The sequence below is a fragment of the Anolis carolinensis genome, unplaced genomic scaffold (assembly GCF_035594765.1).
Source record: "Anolis carolinensis isolate JA03-04 unplaced genomic scaffold, rAnoCar3.1.pri scaffold_13, whole genome shotgun sequence".
Classification (NCBI taxonomy): Eukaryota; Metazoa; Chordata; class Lepidosauria; order Squamata; family Dactyloidae; genus Anolis; species Anolis carolinensis.
Window position 1 is genome coordinate 3,522,676 of NW_026943824.1, and position 15,625 is coordinate 3,538,300.

Sequence of the window (15,625 nt, forward strand, 5' to 3'; positions counted from 1 at the left end):
TCGAAAACATGCCAATGGGAGTAGACCAAAAGGTACCACTCTGGTGGGAAGGTAACGGTGCTCCATGTAGTCATGGCTTTGGAGAAAAGGCAGGGCATATACACTTTATTAAAATTAAATAAAATATGGACAACCAGCTGCTCTCCATTCATGAGCCACCACAACAGCGAGTGAAAAGCCTTTTGCTCCAAAGCTCAGCAGCACAGCATGCTTCCTCAAGGGAAAACAAAACCTATATATAGCGAAGGCAGACAGTCAACACCAGATAAGATGCCAGTTCCTGCTCATTTGCACCCTGAAAATACAAACCTACTATCTCTGCAAACTCTTCCCAGGCTGGATAGGAGATGAGGTCCCAAAGCTTGATAGAAGCGCTTTTGTTTGCAGTGAATTCCCATTGATCAGACAAGCTTCTGAAGAATAGATATTTTGAATTACGGAGGATGCATTGACCTATTGGAGGAATATATGGATATGTTTTCTTTTTCGTGGTCTTCCTTAATGCCCATGAGGCGCTTCCTATGAAGGTTTCATGTATTCTGAGTTTGCTAGGTGCTCTACAATTTTCCAACAGTTTTCCTCCCATTGGGTTGTTGTGCATTTTCCGGGCTGTCTGGCCATGTTCCAGAAGCATTCTCTCCTGATGTTTTGGCCACATCTACAGCAGGCATCCTCAGAGGGTGTGAGATGTATTGGAAAACTAAGCAAGGGAGATGTGTTGTCAAAGGCTTTCATGGCAGGATCACAAGGTTGTTGTATATTTTCCAGGCTGCATGGCCATGTTTCAGAAGTATTCTCTCCTGACGTTTCGCCCACAACTATGGCAGGCATCCTCAGAGGTTGTGTGGTATGGAGAAACTAAGCAAGGAAGGTTTATATATCTGTGGTTTATATATCTCCATACCTCACAACCTCTGAGGATGCCTGCCATAGATGTGGGCGAAACGTCAGGAGAGAATACTTCTAGAACATGGCCATACAGCCCGGGAAACATACAACAACCGTAAGCAAGGGAGATTTATATATCTGTGGAAGGTCCAGGGTGAGAGAAAGAAATATTGTCTGTTGGAAGCCAGTGTGAATGTTGTAATTAATCACCTTGATTAGCATTAATGGCCTTTTGAATTGGTTTCTTTGTGTATATAACACAGGGCGTCTTTGTCAGAATCGGCAGTGCAAAGTTCAAAAATATCTCTCTGGTCTGAGAGTCTAATGGAGTCTCTGTTTCTACATTAGAAGTCTAATAACTTCTGTAAGCATACTGCTTCTACTGACTTCTGAAAGCATACATCTTTTTGTAATAATAATAATAATAATAATAATAATAATAATAATTTTATTTTTCTATCTTTCTTCCATCTCCCCGGAGGGACTCGTGGTGGTTTACGTGTTTGTACTGGCATCTGAAAGCATACGGTTTCTAAAATGGAGTCTGAGTCCTGAACAAGCCCAGATCTAATCGCATGGTCTGTATTATATATGTGTATGTATTGGTATGCAGTTTTCCTTGGAGTTAAGGAAAACTGCATACCAATACATACACATATATAATACAGTGAGCAATCTGAATTGTATACATTACAAATAACTAGTGGAGGCTTGAGAAGGCTGCTATTTCGAACAATTCTCAAATATGATTTTTGCAGTTGAGCAAGAAATCCAGGCATTTTAGTTTTCCTCAATTTTCATGACTAATTGGACTTGGTAATCTGAAGGAGCAGATTGAACTGTATTTCTTGGGTTTTTTTTTCAAGCAATGAAACTATCTATTAGTATTCCCCTTAAACCATTGTTAATTAAGCAAATTGTAAGTTTAATGCTAAGGCCGGGACTGTTTCTATCCCGTGAAATAAGTGTTGGATGGAAAACAGCATCTCAATTGAACTTTCTGAACCAGGAAGCTTTTGGCTTCTGCCTGTGCCGAAATCTTGAGAGCCAGTGAGCTATGTGTTTGCTTTTGGATTAATAGTTGAAGTTCACTCATGTAGAAATAAAACAGATTTAACTGTGACTAGAATTTGTCATTAAAAACTCATTATGAAAGCCAACCAGCGTAGTTCCTTCTTCTGTTACAACTAATGACAAAACAATCTCCCTTTACAAAAAAAAAGTAAAGAGAAGGGGGAAAACCACTATATTTTCCTTTGGAAAATGATGCAGAAGACATAATATAATGGAAGCATGGTGAAGTGAGTCAGTTTAGAGATTTATTGATCAATAAAGCAGACAATTACAGCTTGTTTATAAAGGGAAAAAGTCCCTCTTTGGCCCTGCGAGCAACACGGAGACGCTAATAATGATAACTCTAGCCTCTCGCTGGAAACCATAAAAGTCAATAGGAAGATAAAGGATTTCAATAAAATTATGACACTAGATAAACTTTACCTCAGGAACAAGTTTTCCCCAGACATTTGATTGACTTTGGTTAGATTTGTAACTTTAATTTTGTTTCCATCGATTTTTGTCTGTGCGTTTTGCAACTAATTAGAAACTCACTGTCAGATATCACACACATCCGTAAAGGGTTTAAATGGGCAGCTTCGAAAAAAAGGGGCCGTATGCAAGAGAAAGCGAGATGACCGTATTGTACATATGTAAGAATAAAATACAATCACTCAGGTATTGTTTTTCTATTACAGGTTTTTCTTCTGAATTTGCCTACATATTTGTCATGGAGAGTAGAAACTGTGGCTATGTCATTGAAAGGAGAACTTAAAAGAGGGATCTCAATGTCCCAATTTTCCTCTCTGGGAAAAGTTTTTCCCATAGAAGAGAATCTCTCTCCATATAATGACATTGGTTTGGAAAAGATGGACCAACTGTGGTCTTTAAGACAATGTTAAAACAGAGATATGTGGGAATATAATCTTTTCAGAGAGTGAAAAATAGAAAGTGCAACTTCTCTCTGCAGGTTAGGGACCAAGGACCATAACTTTGTGTTACTTTGTGATCTGTGGTCTGTGGACCACCAGTGGCCTGCAAGAACAAAAATATGGTCCACTGCCTCACCATTACTACACATTCCCTCGAAACCACGTGGCAACGACAACAACTGGTTTTGTGAAACCCTCTTAGGGTGCCGAAGCATGGGGATGTTTGGAGGGGAGAAGCCGACTACTCATGAAAAATTACTACTACCACCACATCAGCTAGATTATTAAATATGGTTTTCTGTAGGCGGGAAGATGGAACTACTGGATGGCATAAGTTCTGTATCAGAAACTAGAGCTGATGTGGTCTATCCAATGCAATGTTTTGAATCAGCACCCCAAATAATCAAACTGAATCTAAAGTTGACCAAAACCTGATTCGTAAGCCTTTTGGTACTAATGTTGAAGAGTGGTCCATGGTCAAAGAGGTTCCTGGTCAAAGTGGTCCCTGGTCAAAAAAAGATTGGGAACCTTCTTTTTTAAAAGTATAGCACTCTAGTCTGCAGCCAGATTTATTTAGAATCATAGAATCATAGAATAGTAGAGTTGGAAGAGACCTCAAGGGCCATCTAGTCCAACCCCCCGCTAAGAAGCAGGAAATCGCATTCAAAGCACCCCCGACAGATGGCCATCCAGCCTCTGCTTAAAAGCCTCCAAAGAAGGAGCCTCCACCACGGCCCGGGGGAGAGAGTTCCACTGCCGAACAGCCCTCACAGTGAGGAAGTTCTTCCTGATGTTCAGGTGGAATCTCCTTTCCTGTAGTTTGAAGCCATTGTTCCGTGTCCTAGTCTGCAGGGCAGCAGAAAATAAGCTTGCTCCCTCCTCCCTATGACTTCCCCTCACATATTTGTACATGGCTATCATGTCTCCTCTCAGCCTTCTCTTCTGCAGGCTAAACATGCCCAGCTCTTTAAGCCTCTCCTCATAGGGCTTGTTCTCCAGACCCTTAATCATTTTAGTTGCCCTCCTCTGGACGCTTTCCAGCTTGTCAACATCTCCCTTCAACTGCAGTGCCCAAAACTGGACACAGTATTCCAGGTGTGGTCTGACCAAGGCAGAATAGAGGGGGAGCATGACTTCCCTGGATCTAGACGTTATTCCCCTATTGATGCAGGCCAAAATCCCATTGGCTTTTTTAGCTGCCGCATCACATTGTAGGCTCATGTTTAACTTGTTGTCCACGAGGATTTACCGCATTTATACCCCGCCCTTCCCACCCCGAAGGGGACTCAGAGCCACGCTTGTCCTGGATTGCTCTTCTAAGGTTTTGCAAGAAGCACACCTTTCCTGTCCCAAAAAACAGTCACCACAACCTTCCTTGCAAGCATTTGCAAAACCTTAGAAGAGCGATCCAGGACGAGCGTGGAGGAAAGTTGAGTGCATGCACATGCGCAGCTGCGGGAAGGGACGCCCACTTGGTTGAGGATGCAAGCCAAGCGGCAAAGTTTGGTGGGGAAGGACTTTCCGAACTCTTTTATCGCTATGATAAGTGCCTAGATTTCAATGGGGACTATGTTGAGAAGTGGTATTTGGGTCTGGCTTTCAACTGCATATGGTAAATGTTTTCTCCTATACTGTGTTCATTTTTAATTCTAAAACTTAATCTACTTTCTGGATAGCCCTGGTACATACAAATAAAATAAATACTGGTGGGGCTCTCAGTGAAAACAAGTTTAACACGCCTGGTCTAAGGGGACTTCTAGATACAGCTGTTCATGGCTGGCCTAACATGTTAGCGTTTGAGAAGAAAAACCCAAAAAGCCAATCACTTTGTATTAATATGGAGTCATCTCCTCAGGGAGCTGCACTGAGAAACGGAGCAACAGTTAATTGTGAGCTGCAATACACACCCGTCTCTCTGGGGCCATCGCCTTTCCTTCCTTCACAGTTGGCCGACTTTCCAGATGTTCCTCGGCAGTGTATAATATCCAGAGAAGCAACACCAGCTTGGATCATCCAGTTCCCTTGTCAAAACTTCTGCAGATTGGACAGCGAAAGCTCCCTCTCGGTACGCTGTCAAAACTCCAAGAAGGACCCTTTGTGATCTCAAGCCTCTTTTCTCACTAGAGTCCTATGAATTATTGAGATAAATCTGTTTCTCTTTGCCAACCTAACAGTACTGAAATGCTTCTCCGGTACGCTTCCCCTCAGGGGGAAAAGCCAGTCAGGAGAAGTTATTAATTTATTTTGCCCACATAGGAAGGATCTCAAAGGGAATTGGCACCTCTTCCACTCTACCCATCCAATGGGGAAAAAAAAGTTGCACTTCAGAAATCATACCTGTAAGGCTAACAAATCTATAACCCAGCATTTGTAGAGTCAAGATTCTGGGGCCGTCTCCAGCCCGGCTGTCAAAACGTCAAATGTTTAATAATCTACCCGGCTGAAGAAGAGCGTATAAATTTGGTGTGAAAAGGAAGGTGGGAATACCTGCTGGAAGTGTTATGGATGTGTTCAAAACACTTTTGGAAATGAAAGGTCAAATTGGAGAGGGTGGTGACGGCTCATCGGATGAAACCAAAGGACAGCTTCGGGCTACAGAAAGAGAGTTAATGAAGGGGAACAGGAAAGGTTGGCCAGGGTTGGACAGGTAGAACGGGCACAGCTACCCCAAAATGGACATTTTGCTTCAAAGTGTCCATACAAATTAAGCCATGAAAGGGTCCAACGGGTCAACGTGTCCTACCATGTGCGGAAACTTCACCCTTACCAATTTCGATGCTGCCCAGAGATACTTTACTCTCAAACTGCAGGATTCAAGGATGTTTTCAGGAGATACGTCTTCTCTTGTGGCAGCCCCAGATTGATAGGCAAGTCTTTCCTGTTAAGCTGCCAAGCAGATGAAAGGTCCATCAACCTAGGCATTTCTGCTACCTCTGGTTTTGACACTAATGTAGGCCTATCACGATGTCACAACAGTCTCTCAGACTCCCACAAAGCTGAACAATCGAACGTTTGCTTTCTTGAAGCAACTACTCAAAACATCACTAAGTTTAAGAGTGAAATGGATCATAAACTGCCACCATTAAGCACCATTAAGCAGAAAGTGAAAAGGCAATAGGCATCCCATGAATACAGGGCAGTAGGGCTACATAAGCCTCAGCAGGGGGTCCCCAAACTACAGCCCACGGGCCACTTTCGGCCCCTCGAAGCCATTTATCTGATCCTCACAACAGTGCCAGCGTTTCCCTCCTCCTCTAAACACCTTCCAAAGCTTTGCTTGTGTTTATAAAGGTATTTTAATTATTATTTAATTATTATTTAATCAAAGTGTGGGAAAACTACAAAGATAGGCTTTATTCGAAAACCCCATGCTGGATATCCCCAACAGAAGCTAAACATAAGAGAGAAGTAATGAGAAAATTGGCTTGCATGCAAACAAATTCTCAAAAAATTGGACAATCAAGATTACAACATAAAGACCCATGATGAACTTAAAAAAGAATTCCCAAAAATAACCTGGTTTCAATATTATCAAATAACACAATGATACAAGGAGGACGCAGAGAAAGGATTTACACAAAATCAAGGCCCCTGGGAAATTATAATGCAAAAAGGTCGGGGGGAATCATCAAGATACTATATCAGTTGTTATTACAATGGTCAACTGAGGAGGAACAAATTAAAAATTGCCAAGTAAAGTGGACCCAAGACATTGGACATAGTATAAACACCAATCAATGGGAAGATATCTGGGCCACATAGTTGTGCCTCTGTTTGTAGTCTGTCTGTGCAATTTTCTTACAGCAGCTGAGTATATGATCAATGGTTTCGTCGGTTTCCTTGCACAGTCTGCATTTTGGGTCATCAGCTGATTTTTCGATCTTGGCCTTAACTGCCTTTGTTCTGATGTCTTGCTCCTGGGCTGCAAGGATCAGGCCTTCTGTCTCCATCTTCAGGGTCCCATTCGTGAGCCAGAGCCAGGTCTTCTCCTTATCAGCTTTTCCTTCAATTTTGTCAAGGAACTTTCCATGCAATGTTTTGTTGTGCCAGCTGTCAGCTCTAGTTTGTAGTGCGGTTTTCTTGTACTGGTTTTTTGTCTGCTGTGCTTTGAGGAGTTTCTGATTTTTGACTTCAATCAAAGCAGGTCCTTCACTTTGCTTTACATATTCTGCCAGAGCATGTTCTTCTTGGACTGCTTATTGTTGTTGTTGTTGTTGTTGTTGTTGTTATTATTAACATAGTCCGGCCCTCCAATGGTCTGAACAACAGTGAACTGGCCCCCTGTTTAAAAAGTTTGGGGACCCCTGAGCTACAGTTTGGCTCTCTCCTCGTACTCTTTCATGTAGCTGGTGTTGAATTGTGGATAGGAATCTTGTTAAAAATGCACTCTATGTTCTGCAGCAGGCCGTCGAAATCCTCTTTGATGTGGTGTGCATTGCATCTGTGGTGTTAGTACACAATGCACACTGGAATGTGTTCTTGTGCTCATTTTAGCTCCTGTCTCCTGAGGAACATGTTGCTGCTTTTCCGAATCCGACCGTATACCAGAGAGGCTCTTTTGCTTTGTACTGTTTCTGTTTATAATTCTTTTCGCTGCGTATTTTAAATGTGGCAGAGGAGGCGACACATATGAATCTGACTCTCTAATGAAGAGTTTATTTAAAGCCAAATGTATTCCCCATTCCAGTATTTTTGTTTAATTAGAATTGTCAACAGTCGTGTCAGAGATGTAGAGACAGAACTAAAAAGCAGGGAAAGAGCTTTATTCCCAGGAGGGAAGGAATGAAAACGTTGCTTCTGTGGCAGCTAGAACGTGCAGCCTGGCTCTGCTTGGTAAAGCTGTTGTTTCTCTTTCTTCGTTGCAACAGGCACGCGATGGAATGAGAGCAATCCTGGAGTCCTACGACAACGAACTGAACCCATCGGAGCTCTCTCCCCAGCTGACTTTCCGGGTCCGAGAGGCTGAGGAAATGGTGCAAAGAGTAGAAGCGCACTGTGCTGAAATAGAGGTAACGCAGAATCCATGTGTACATTGTATAGCCTCCAATCTCATCTTTGGTTGTGCTTTAAGGAGGTAGACATCTGGGTTTGCTTGTCATAATAAGCCACATTTCTGTTACCAATGGTTTGTTGCTTGAGCCCCAAAGTGTCCTGCAGATGAACAAATTGTAGGGTATCTACCCCATCTCTGGTTTGTTCCTCCTTAGAATAGTAGAATAATGTTTCTAAGGAGGAACAAACTCATGTTTAACTCAGAAAACAGAAGAATTCCAGGCATGAAACAATTGGGGCCAGCTAACACTTCCCAACAAAGGATTCCCCCAGGCAGGAATCAGCCAGGCCTTGAAGCTACAGGGTTTTTCAGTGCTAATCACGGTCATTAATCACAACATTCACACTTGCTTCCGACAGACAAGAGTTCTTTCTCCTACCCTGGACACTATTCCACAGATATACAGTAGAGTCTCACTTATCCAACACTCGCTTATCCAACGCATTTTTGGATTGTCCAACGCATTTTTGGATCTGGATTATCCTTTTTGTAGTCAATGTTTTCAATATATCGTGATATTTTGGTGCTAAATTTGTAAATACAGTAATTACAACATAACATTACTGCGTATTTTTTACTTTTTCTGTCAAATTTGTTATATAACATGTTTTGGTGCTTAATTTGTAAAATCATAACCTAATTTGATGTTTAATAGGCTTTTCCTTCATCCCTCCTTATTATCCAAGATATTCACTTATCCAAGGTTCTGCCAGCCCATTTAGCTTGGATAAGTGAGATTCTACTGTATATAAACCCCACTTGCCTAGTTTTTAACAGACCTCACAACCTCTGAGGATGCCGGCCATAGATGTGGGTGAAACGTCAGGGGAGAATGCTTCTGAAACATGACCAGACAATCCAGAAAACTCAAACCCAACTCATTTGGGACTCTCTTTATGGTGTGATGAGTTCTCTAAAGAAAGTAGATGAAACTAAATTGCACGACAATGTGATAATGAACATAAATGGCACAGTTTCCCAAGGTTGTTTACCATAGAATATCTGTTTACGGAATATCCCAATTTACAGTATTTTCCCATCCAAGAAAACCGTGGGGTCTTATCCTCCATAAGCAAGGCTGATACCTCTTGACCAGTCTTTGCCATTTTTTAATTCGTTTTTATTGATACTTTACAAGCAATTTTGTTCAACTTTGCCATTTTTTTGAGAGGCGGTTGACGTTAAATTTGGCTTTGAGAAGGTTAACCATAGTAACGTATCTCCATGAATGTAACTCTATTCACAGTAGCTTCATTACGACACATTTGGCGCTCAGCATGACGCATTAATGAAGAGAGATTTGCAGGGGAGACTCAAGCTGACACCTTCAATAGTCCACAGCATTTTTTACACACAGAGATTTATGTTGTATGGGAACTCTGCATGTGCTCTAATCGGTTAATTATGAGCCTCACAGTTTCTACACGTCAAGTACCATACGTTCTAGTTGTGTTCTCCCAATAGATTATTGGTGGAGGGCCAAGGTGAAAACGCATTGACCCGGCATTCCTACCATTTATTTAACCCTTAATAGCTGCAGCACATCTGCTGGTACTAACATCTGGTACTGTCAATATTCAGAAAATAGACATAAGATAGATCATAACTGGCATCCCAATCCTATACCTCTTTAAAACTTACATTTATTTACTTACACTATTTATATCCCGCCTTTCTCTACCCCGAAGGGGACTCAAGGCGGCTTACAAATGGCATCTGTGCAGTGCCTTGGGTATAAAACACAGACCTGAATAAAATTGTTAAAATTAAAACAGACATAAAAATATCATTAAAATACATTCCAATATGAGACACGTCAGGAGCCCCGGTGGTGAAGTGTGTTTAAGCACTGAGCTGCTGAACTTGCGGACCGAAAGGTCCCAGGTTCAAATCCCGGGAGCGGGATTTAGAAGCTCTGGAAATCCCAGTAACCAAAGGCACTTCAAGTTGAACAATCAAACAAAATTTTATTTTCACAAAGTCCTTGGCAGACTTGGCACCCGTAGTTAAGGTTGCAAATATAAACAGTCAACTTCTAAAATCTTGTAGATGTTCCTTTCTTGCTTTTCCGCTTTGGTTGCTGGTTTGCTTCCTCCAAAGGCGAAGAGATCCTGAGATCCTCTTTACCCTAGCCCTGAGCTGCTATCAGAAAGGTCTATCACTATCTAAGCTCAAAGCTAGTTTTTGAGGCGAAGTTAGTAGCGCTTCTTCCAGTGACAGAGAAATCCTGAGATATTCTCTGCCCCAGTGCTAAGTTACTATTTTTAGAAAGAACAGGTCTTTCCCTATCTATGCTCAGCACTGGTTTTAAAGGCAGGTCAGTACTTACGATGGCTTTGTCAGAGCTGGCCTGGCTTGGCCACACAAGCACATCTAAGTTCTTTCTTCTTCAGTCTAGAAGGCAAGAGGCTTCTCAAAATGGAGCCTTCTTTCCCCAGGAAAAGGGGCGGTCTACAGAACAAAAACCTATAGCAGCAAGGCTTTGCAAACAGGTTACAAACTCTGCTAAGGGTTACCTATCAGGGTGCTGCAGAATCTGCAGCAACCCTGGAACAAATGCAAACAGGTGCTATTTCTACAATTATGGGCAGCTTGTAAAATCAAACTCCTGGGAGACGGAACAGTGGCTTCCTTGGACCTTGTTTCTCAGACCTTCCCTTTCTTTAGTTTTTCATCCAAGGCAAATCTTTGTCTTAGGTCAAACCTCAAATGCAGTCTGGGGCCTCTCCTGGGATGCAGCCTGAAAACCGCAACCGAGGATTTTTGTGTGTATCCTTCCGCTTGAGCAACCTCTAAACTTGCTTGTTTTGTCAGTAAAGTCGAAATGTATCGTCTGTGTTTCCCTAGCCCTGCTTTCCCAGTCTCCAAAGACGGCCGGCATGGGTTGTTTGGTTCTTGTTCACATATTCCACTGCATTCTCTGGCAGTGCTGGTCTCCTGGCTTTGCAAGTGTGTGTGCCGTTCGCTAGGAGCCTGTCAGGCGCTCAGATTGGAGTGTTAGCAAGCCCTTTTCTCATCCCCGAGGGCTAGACAGGTGGCAAGTACCTGCGGTGGGAAGCGGCATGTGCCGACAGCCAGGTAAACCGTGCCAAAGCGTGGAAGGAAAGCTTGCCACCCTCGCCCTCTCCCCAAGAGACGAGCCGCTGAACCGAATTCAGCAGACCTTGGAAATGTTTGGAGCTAATCTGTCACTTTTGAATGTAAAATATATAATTTGCTCGCCGGCTTACTTTGCAAGTGTTGTCATTAGCATTATTAGTTAGCATTTAGCATGTAATAGATTTTATATTCTGCTCTTAAGCTCCTCGTGCAGCCAGTGGCGCACATGAATCAAAACCAAATATAATACTTAGAGTATAGCCTATTGGAAATGGGATAAATAATGCAATCAGGTTTAAAGCAATTGAAGTGCAAAAGCAGAGATTGCACTGTTGAAATAAAGTATTATTTTGTTCCCCAGAGAAGAGGGAAAAGTATGCCAAGTGGATCTCTGCCTCAAGGGATATTCCAATATGTATATGGGATATTTTGCCTTGAGATCCAACCTAAAGCCTCTCCTCCTGTCTGTCCATGGACCAAATCATGTTGAGAATCACAACACCTATTTGAACGTTTCCTTTAGAAACTCCAATCACCCAGAAACACAGGAAGATTCACATGGCTCTGCAGTGTGTTAAACCGACTGAAGTTGTGCCATAAAGGCAATTTAATTAAAATTGCTATAGCTTTTGTGGCAGGCAGGCTTGCGGCAGACTGTAATGTCTATTGTATAATGTCTATTCAGATAACTCTCTGGGAATTGCTCCGCAGGCTGACGCGCAAAATCTTCTTGGTAACTAGAGAGCATCTTGGACTTAAAATGAGGTTCCTATTCTTTGGGAATGGCAGGCGCCACAGCAGAGTTTTGAAGCTTTTCTGGACCTATTGCTTGCCACAAGATCAGCTGGCTCAGGCAATTGTAACCTTGGAAGCCTTCTGAGTTGACACATTGAGATCTTTGGTATCCAAGGGGATGCGCTCCATACCCAAAGTAGATTCAGCACCTTGGATAGCTCTTTTAAGGTTCAAGTTAAATCCAGGTATATATTTACTGTCCTATAAACATCAGTGACCATTGGGTAAGATTTCAGTGCTGATCTATGCAAGGCAGACTGCTAACTTGTAGAAAGATTGCAATAATAATAATAATAATAATAATAATAATAATACTTTATTTATACCCCGCCACCATCTCCCCAACGGGGACTCGGGGCGGCTTACATGGGGCCATGCCCAAAACAATACAATATAACAGCATATAAAAGAACAACACATCACAACACAGTGAACAATACAATAGATAATAATATACATTACAATGCAAAATCAAGGAAACAATAAAAACAAGGGCGGGCCACATGAACATTAAGTTAAAACTCGGGGTGAGAAAGACATGAAAATAAAACCACAAAGAACAGGGTCATAAGATAGTGGTGCAGTCTAGAGGATAGATATTAGAAGGGAGCAACGGAAAAGAAATATAAAGTACTCTCCAAAAGCAATGAGAGGCTCTTGCTAATTCAATAATATTATATCTAAGTAGATAGGTCTTTTGACATCAAGTTGGTGGCCGTGAGAGAAAGTTTTATTATTTGGAATAGTTTCTGCACAATATGTTGTCGAAGGCTTTCATGGCCAGAATAACTGGGTAGTTGTGAGTTTTCCGGGCAGTATGACCATGTTCCAGAAGCATTCTCTCCTGACGTTTCACCCACATCTGTGGCAGGCATCCTCAGAGGTTGAGGTGTCTGTTGGAAACCCTAACAGTACCTGTTTTCTTTTTACATTCTTGGCAGTATATAGATAGCTATTTCAAGTGGCTTCAAGATTGGTAATGTGGGAAGAGTCGATCTCTAAAATTGGTTTGGACAGAAATATGATAGAAAGGTCCTTACACCATTGTTTTGAACTGAGAACTATTTCCCTCTCATTTCGGTATGGCAGAAGAACGTAGGTACAGTAGAGTCTCACTCAGCTGATAGAAAGTCCCAGTTGACATTGTCAAATGCTTTTTCAGCGTCTAATGCCAAAAAGAGAACTTCTTTCTTTTTCATAACTTCATAGTATTCCATCAAATTTAATATACCGTAGAGTCTCACTTATCCAAGCCTTGCTTATCCAAGTTTCTGGATTATCCAAGCCATTTTTGTAGTCAATGTTTTCAATATATCGTGATATTTTGGTGCTAAATTCATAAATACAGTAATTACAACATAACATTACTGCGTATTGAACTGGTTTTTCTGTCAAATTTGTTGTAAAACATGATGTTTTGGTGCTTAATTTGTAAAATCATAACCTAATTTGATGTTTAATAGGCTTTTCCTAGGGCCCGTGGTGGCGCAGTGTGTTAAAGCGCTAAGCTGCTGAACTTGTGGACCAAAAGGTCCCAGGTTCAAATCCCGGGAGTGGAATGAGCGCCCGCTGTTAGCCCCAGCTCCTGCCAACCTAGCAGTTCGAAAACATGCAAATGTGAGTAGATAAATAGGTACTGCTCTGGCGGGAAGGTAACGGCGCTCCATGCAGTCATGCCAGTGGCCACATGACCTTGGAGGTGTCTACGGATAACACCAGCTCTTCGGCTTAGAAATGGAGATGAGCACCAGCCCCCAGAGTCGGACACGACTGGACTTAACATCAGGGGAAAACCTTTACCTTTAGGCTTTTCCTTAATCCCTCCTTATTATCCAAGTTATTCGCTTATCCAAGCTTCTGCCGGCCCATTTAGCTTGGATAAGTGAGACTCTACTGTACTATGCATACATGGAAGTTGCCACTGCCTGTGTGTGCTTAAATCTTGATTATTCTCTTTAAGACTACTTTTCTTGATGACCATTCACTTCTCGTCACATTCATTTTATGAGCCTGGTACGACAAAAACTATTCCTGAGCATTCTTTTCCTGATTTAGTCTAAATCTGTATATGTCTCCCGATTAATTTCCACCCTCTTTCCTTCTGAGTCTGCTGTGATGCCGGTGAGGGCAAAGCCGCTTCTGCTTCAAAGGTTGGCGTATGTCACAGGATTTAGTGTCGGCACTTTGCCCCTCGTTCACGCCGAGCCATCTGGCCAGGCCGGGCCTGCCAGTGAATTAAATGGCATAGGGGCTCAAGCTGTGTGTGTTGAGTTTTCCGTGAAAAATGCCTGCAAGAGGCCCCTGCTATGGACAAGGCATCTCTCCAAGGATAGAGGCACACACTTGCTCTTACTTCATGTTGCAGCAAGTGCTTGCTTAACAGATGCTTACAACTTTGTGTAGACAGGCTACCGTATGTTTCAAGATTTGTCAGCCGATCACGTGCAGGGCAAACCGATCTTGTCAAACTTCCAGGATGTTCACTTGGCTCCTTCTGCAACCCCCTACTAGACCCTTCTTACCTTGAAAACTAAGCTGGGTTAATGCTTGTTAATACTTGGATGGGAGTCCACCAAGAATGACTGGCTTCTGTGGGCTAAATTTCGAGAAGAAGGAATGGGAACTAAGAAAACACTATACAATGAATGGAGTCTTTATAGATTGATAGGGAACCCGGTGGCGAAGTGTGTTAAAACACTGAGCTGCTGAACTTGCAGACCGAAAGGTCCCAGGTTCAAATCCCGGGAGCGGAGTGAGCGCCCGCTGTTAGCTCCAGCTTCTGCCAACCTAGCAGTTCGAAAACAAGCAAATGTGAGTAGATCAATAGGTACCGCTCCGGCAGGAAGGGAACGGCACTCCATGGAATCATGCCAGTGGCCACATGACCTTGGAGGTGTCTACGGACAACGCCGGCTCTTCGGCTTAGATGGAGATGAGCACCAACTCCCAGAGTCGGATTGACACGACTGGACTTAATGTCAAGGGAAAACCTTTACCTTTAGGGAACTTGAAGGAATTTAAGATAGTGGACATATTTGGTTGGACATGACATCAAATCCTCCCAAATCTTTGTAATCTTGGCATGTCCAATAATAATAATAATGTTTATTTGTATCCCGCCACCATCTCCCCCGGAGGGGACTCGGGGCAGCTCACAGAAATATCTAATACAAAACAATAACAATATACAATACATCAATAAACAATAACATGTGCCAGTTGTAATATTTGCATACTAACCAAAAAGAATAAAAACACACTTATCAAAAACATAGAATTTAAAAACAGTGAGGTTGTAATAGTAGATTACCAAAGTGCATGCACATTATAGGTTGTAGAGATGAGCAGAGCCAGCTGAGATAAAAGCACCAGGCTCCAGGAGTCGAATATTGTTGTTTTTTCTTGTGTCAGGAGCGACTTGAGAAACTGCAAGTCACTTCTGATGTGAGAGAATTGGCTGTCTGCAAGGACATTGCCTGGATGTTTTGACATTTTTACCATCCTTTTGAAAGGCTTCTCTCATGTCCCCGCATGAAGCTAGAGCTGATGGAGGGAGCTTATCCACGTTCGATGGATTCGAACGGGCAACCTTGAGGTCAGCAACCCAACCTTCAAGTCATCAGTCCTGCCGGCACAAGGGTTTAATCCACTGCACCACCGAGGGCTCCTAGATGTTGGGGTAGAATGGGGAGGCAATTGAAGAAGGCAAAAAAAGAGAGAAGAGGATCAGTAGTGACTGACAATCTGGGAGAGCGGTAGTGATATATTTCAGTTGGGAGAGTATTCCAAATTTTCAGTAAACAAG

The 15,625-nt window shown here is 42.5% G+C and overlaps 1 protein-coding gene across 2 annotated transcripts in view; it reads left to right on the top strand.

Annotated features, from left to right (window-relative positions):
• The window catches only part of mad1l1 (mitotic arrest deficient 1 like 1), a 527,237-nt gene that overhangs the window by 149,349 nt on the left and 362,263 nt on the right, over positions 1 to 15,625 (top strand). For both annotated transcript variants that reach the window (XM_062964141.1, XM_062964142.1), the window contains one exon: positions 7,742 to 7,882. In XM_062964141.1, coding sequence (XP_062820211.1) covers positions 7,742 to 7,882 — 141 coding nt within the window. The remainder of the gene's footprint in view (positions 1 to 7,741; positions 7,883 to 15,625) is intronic.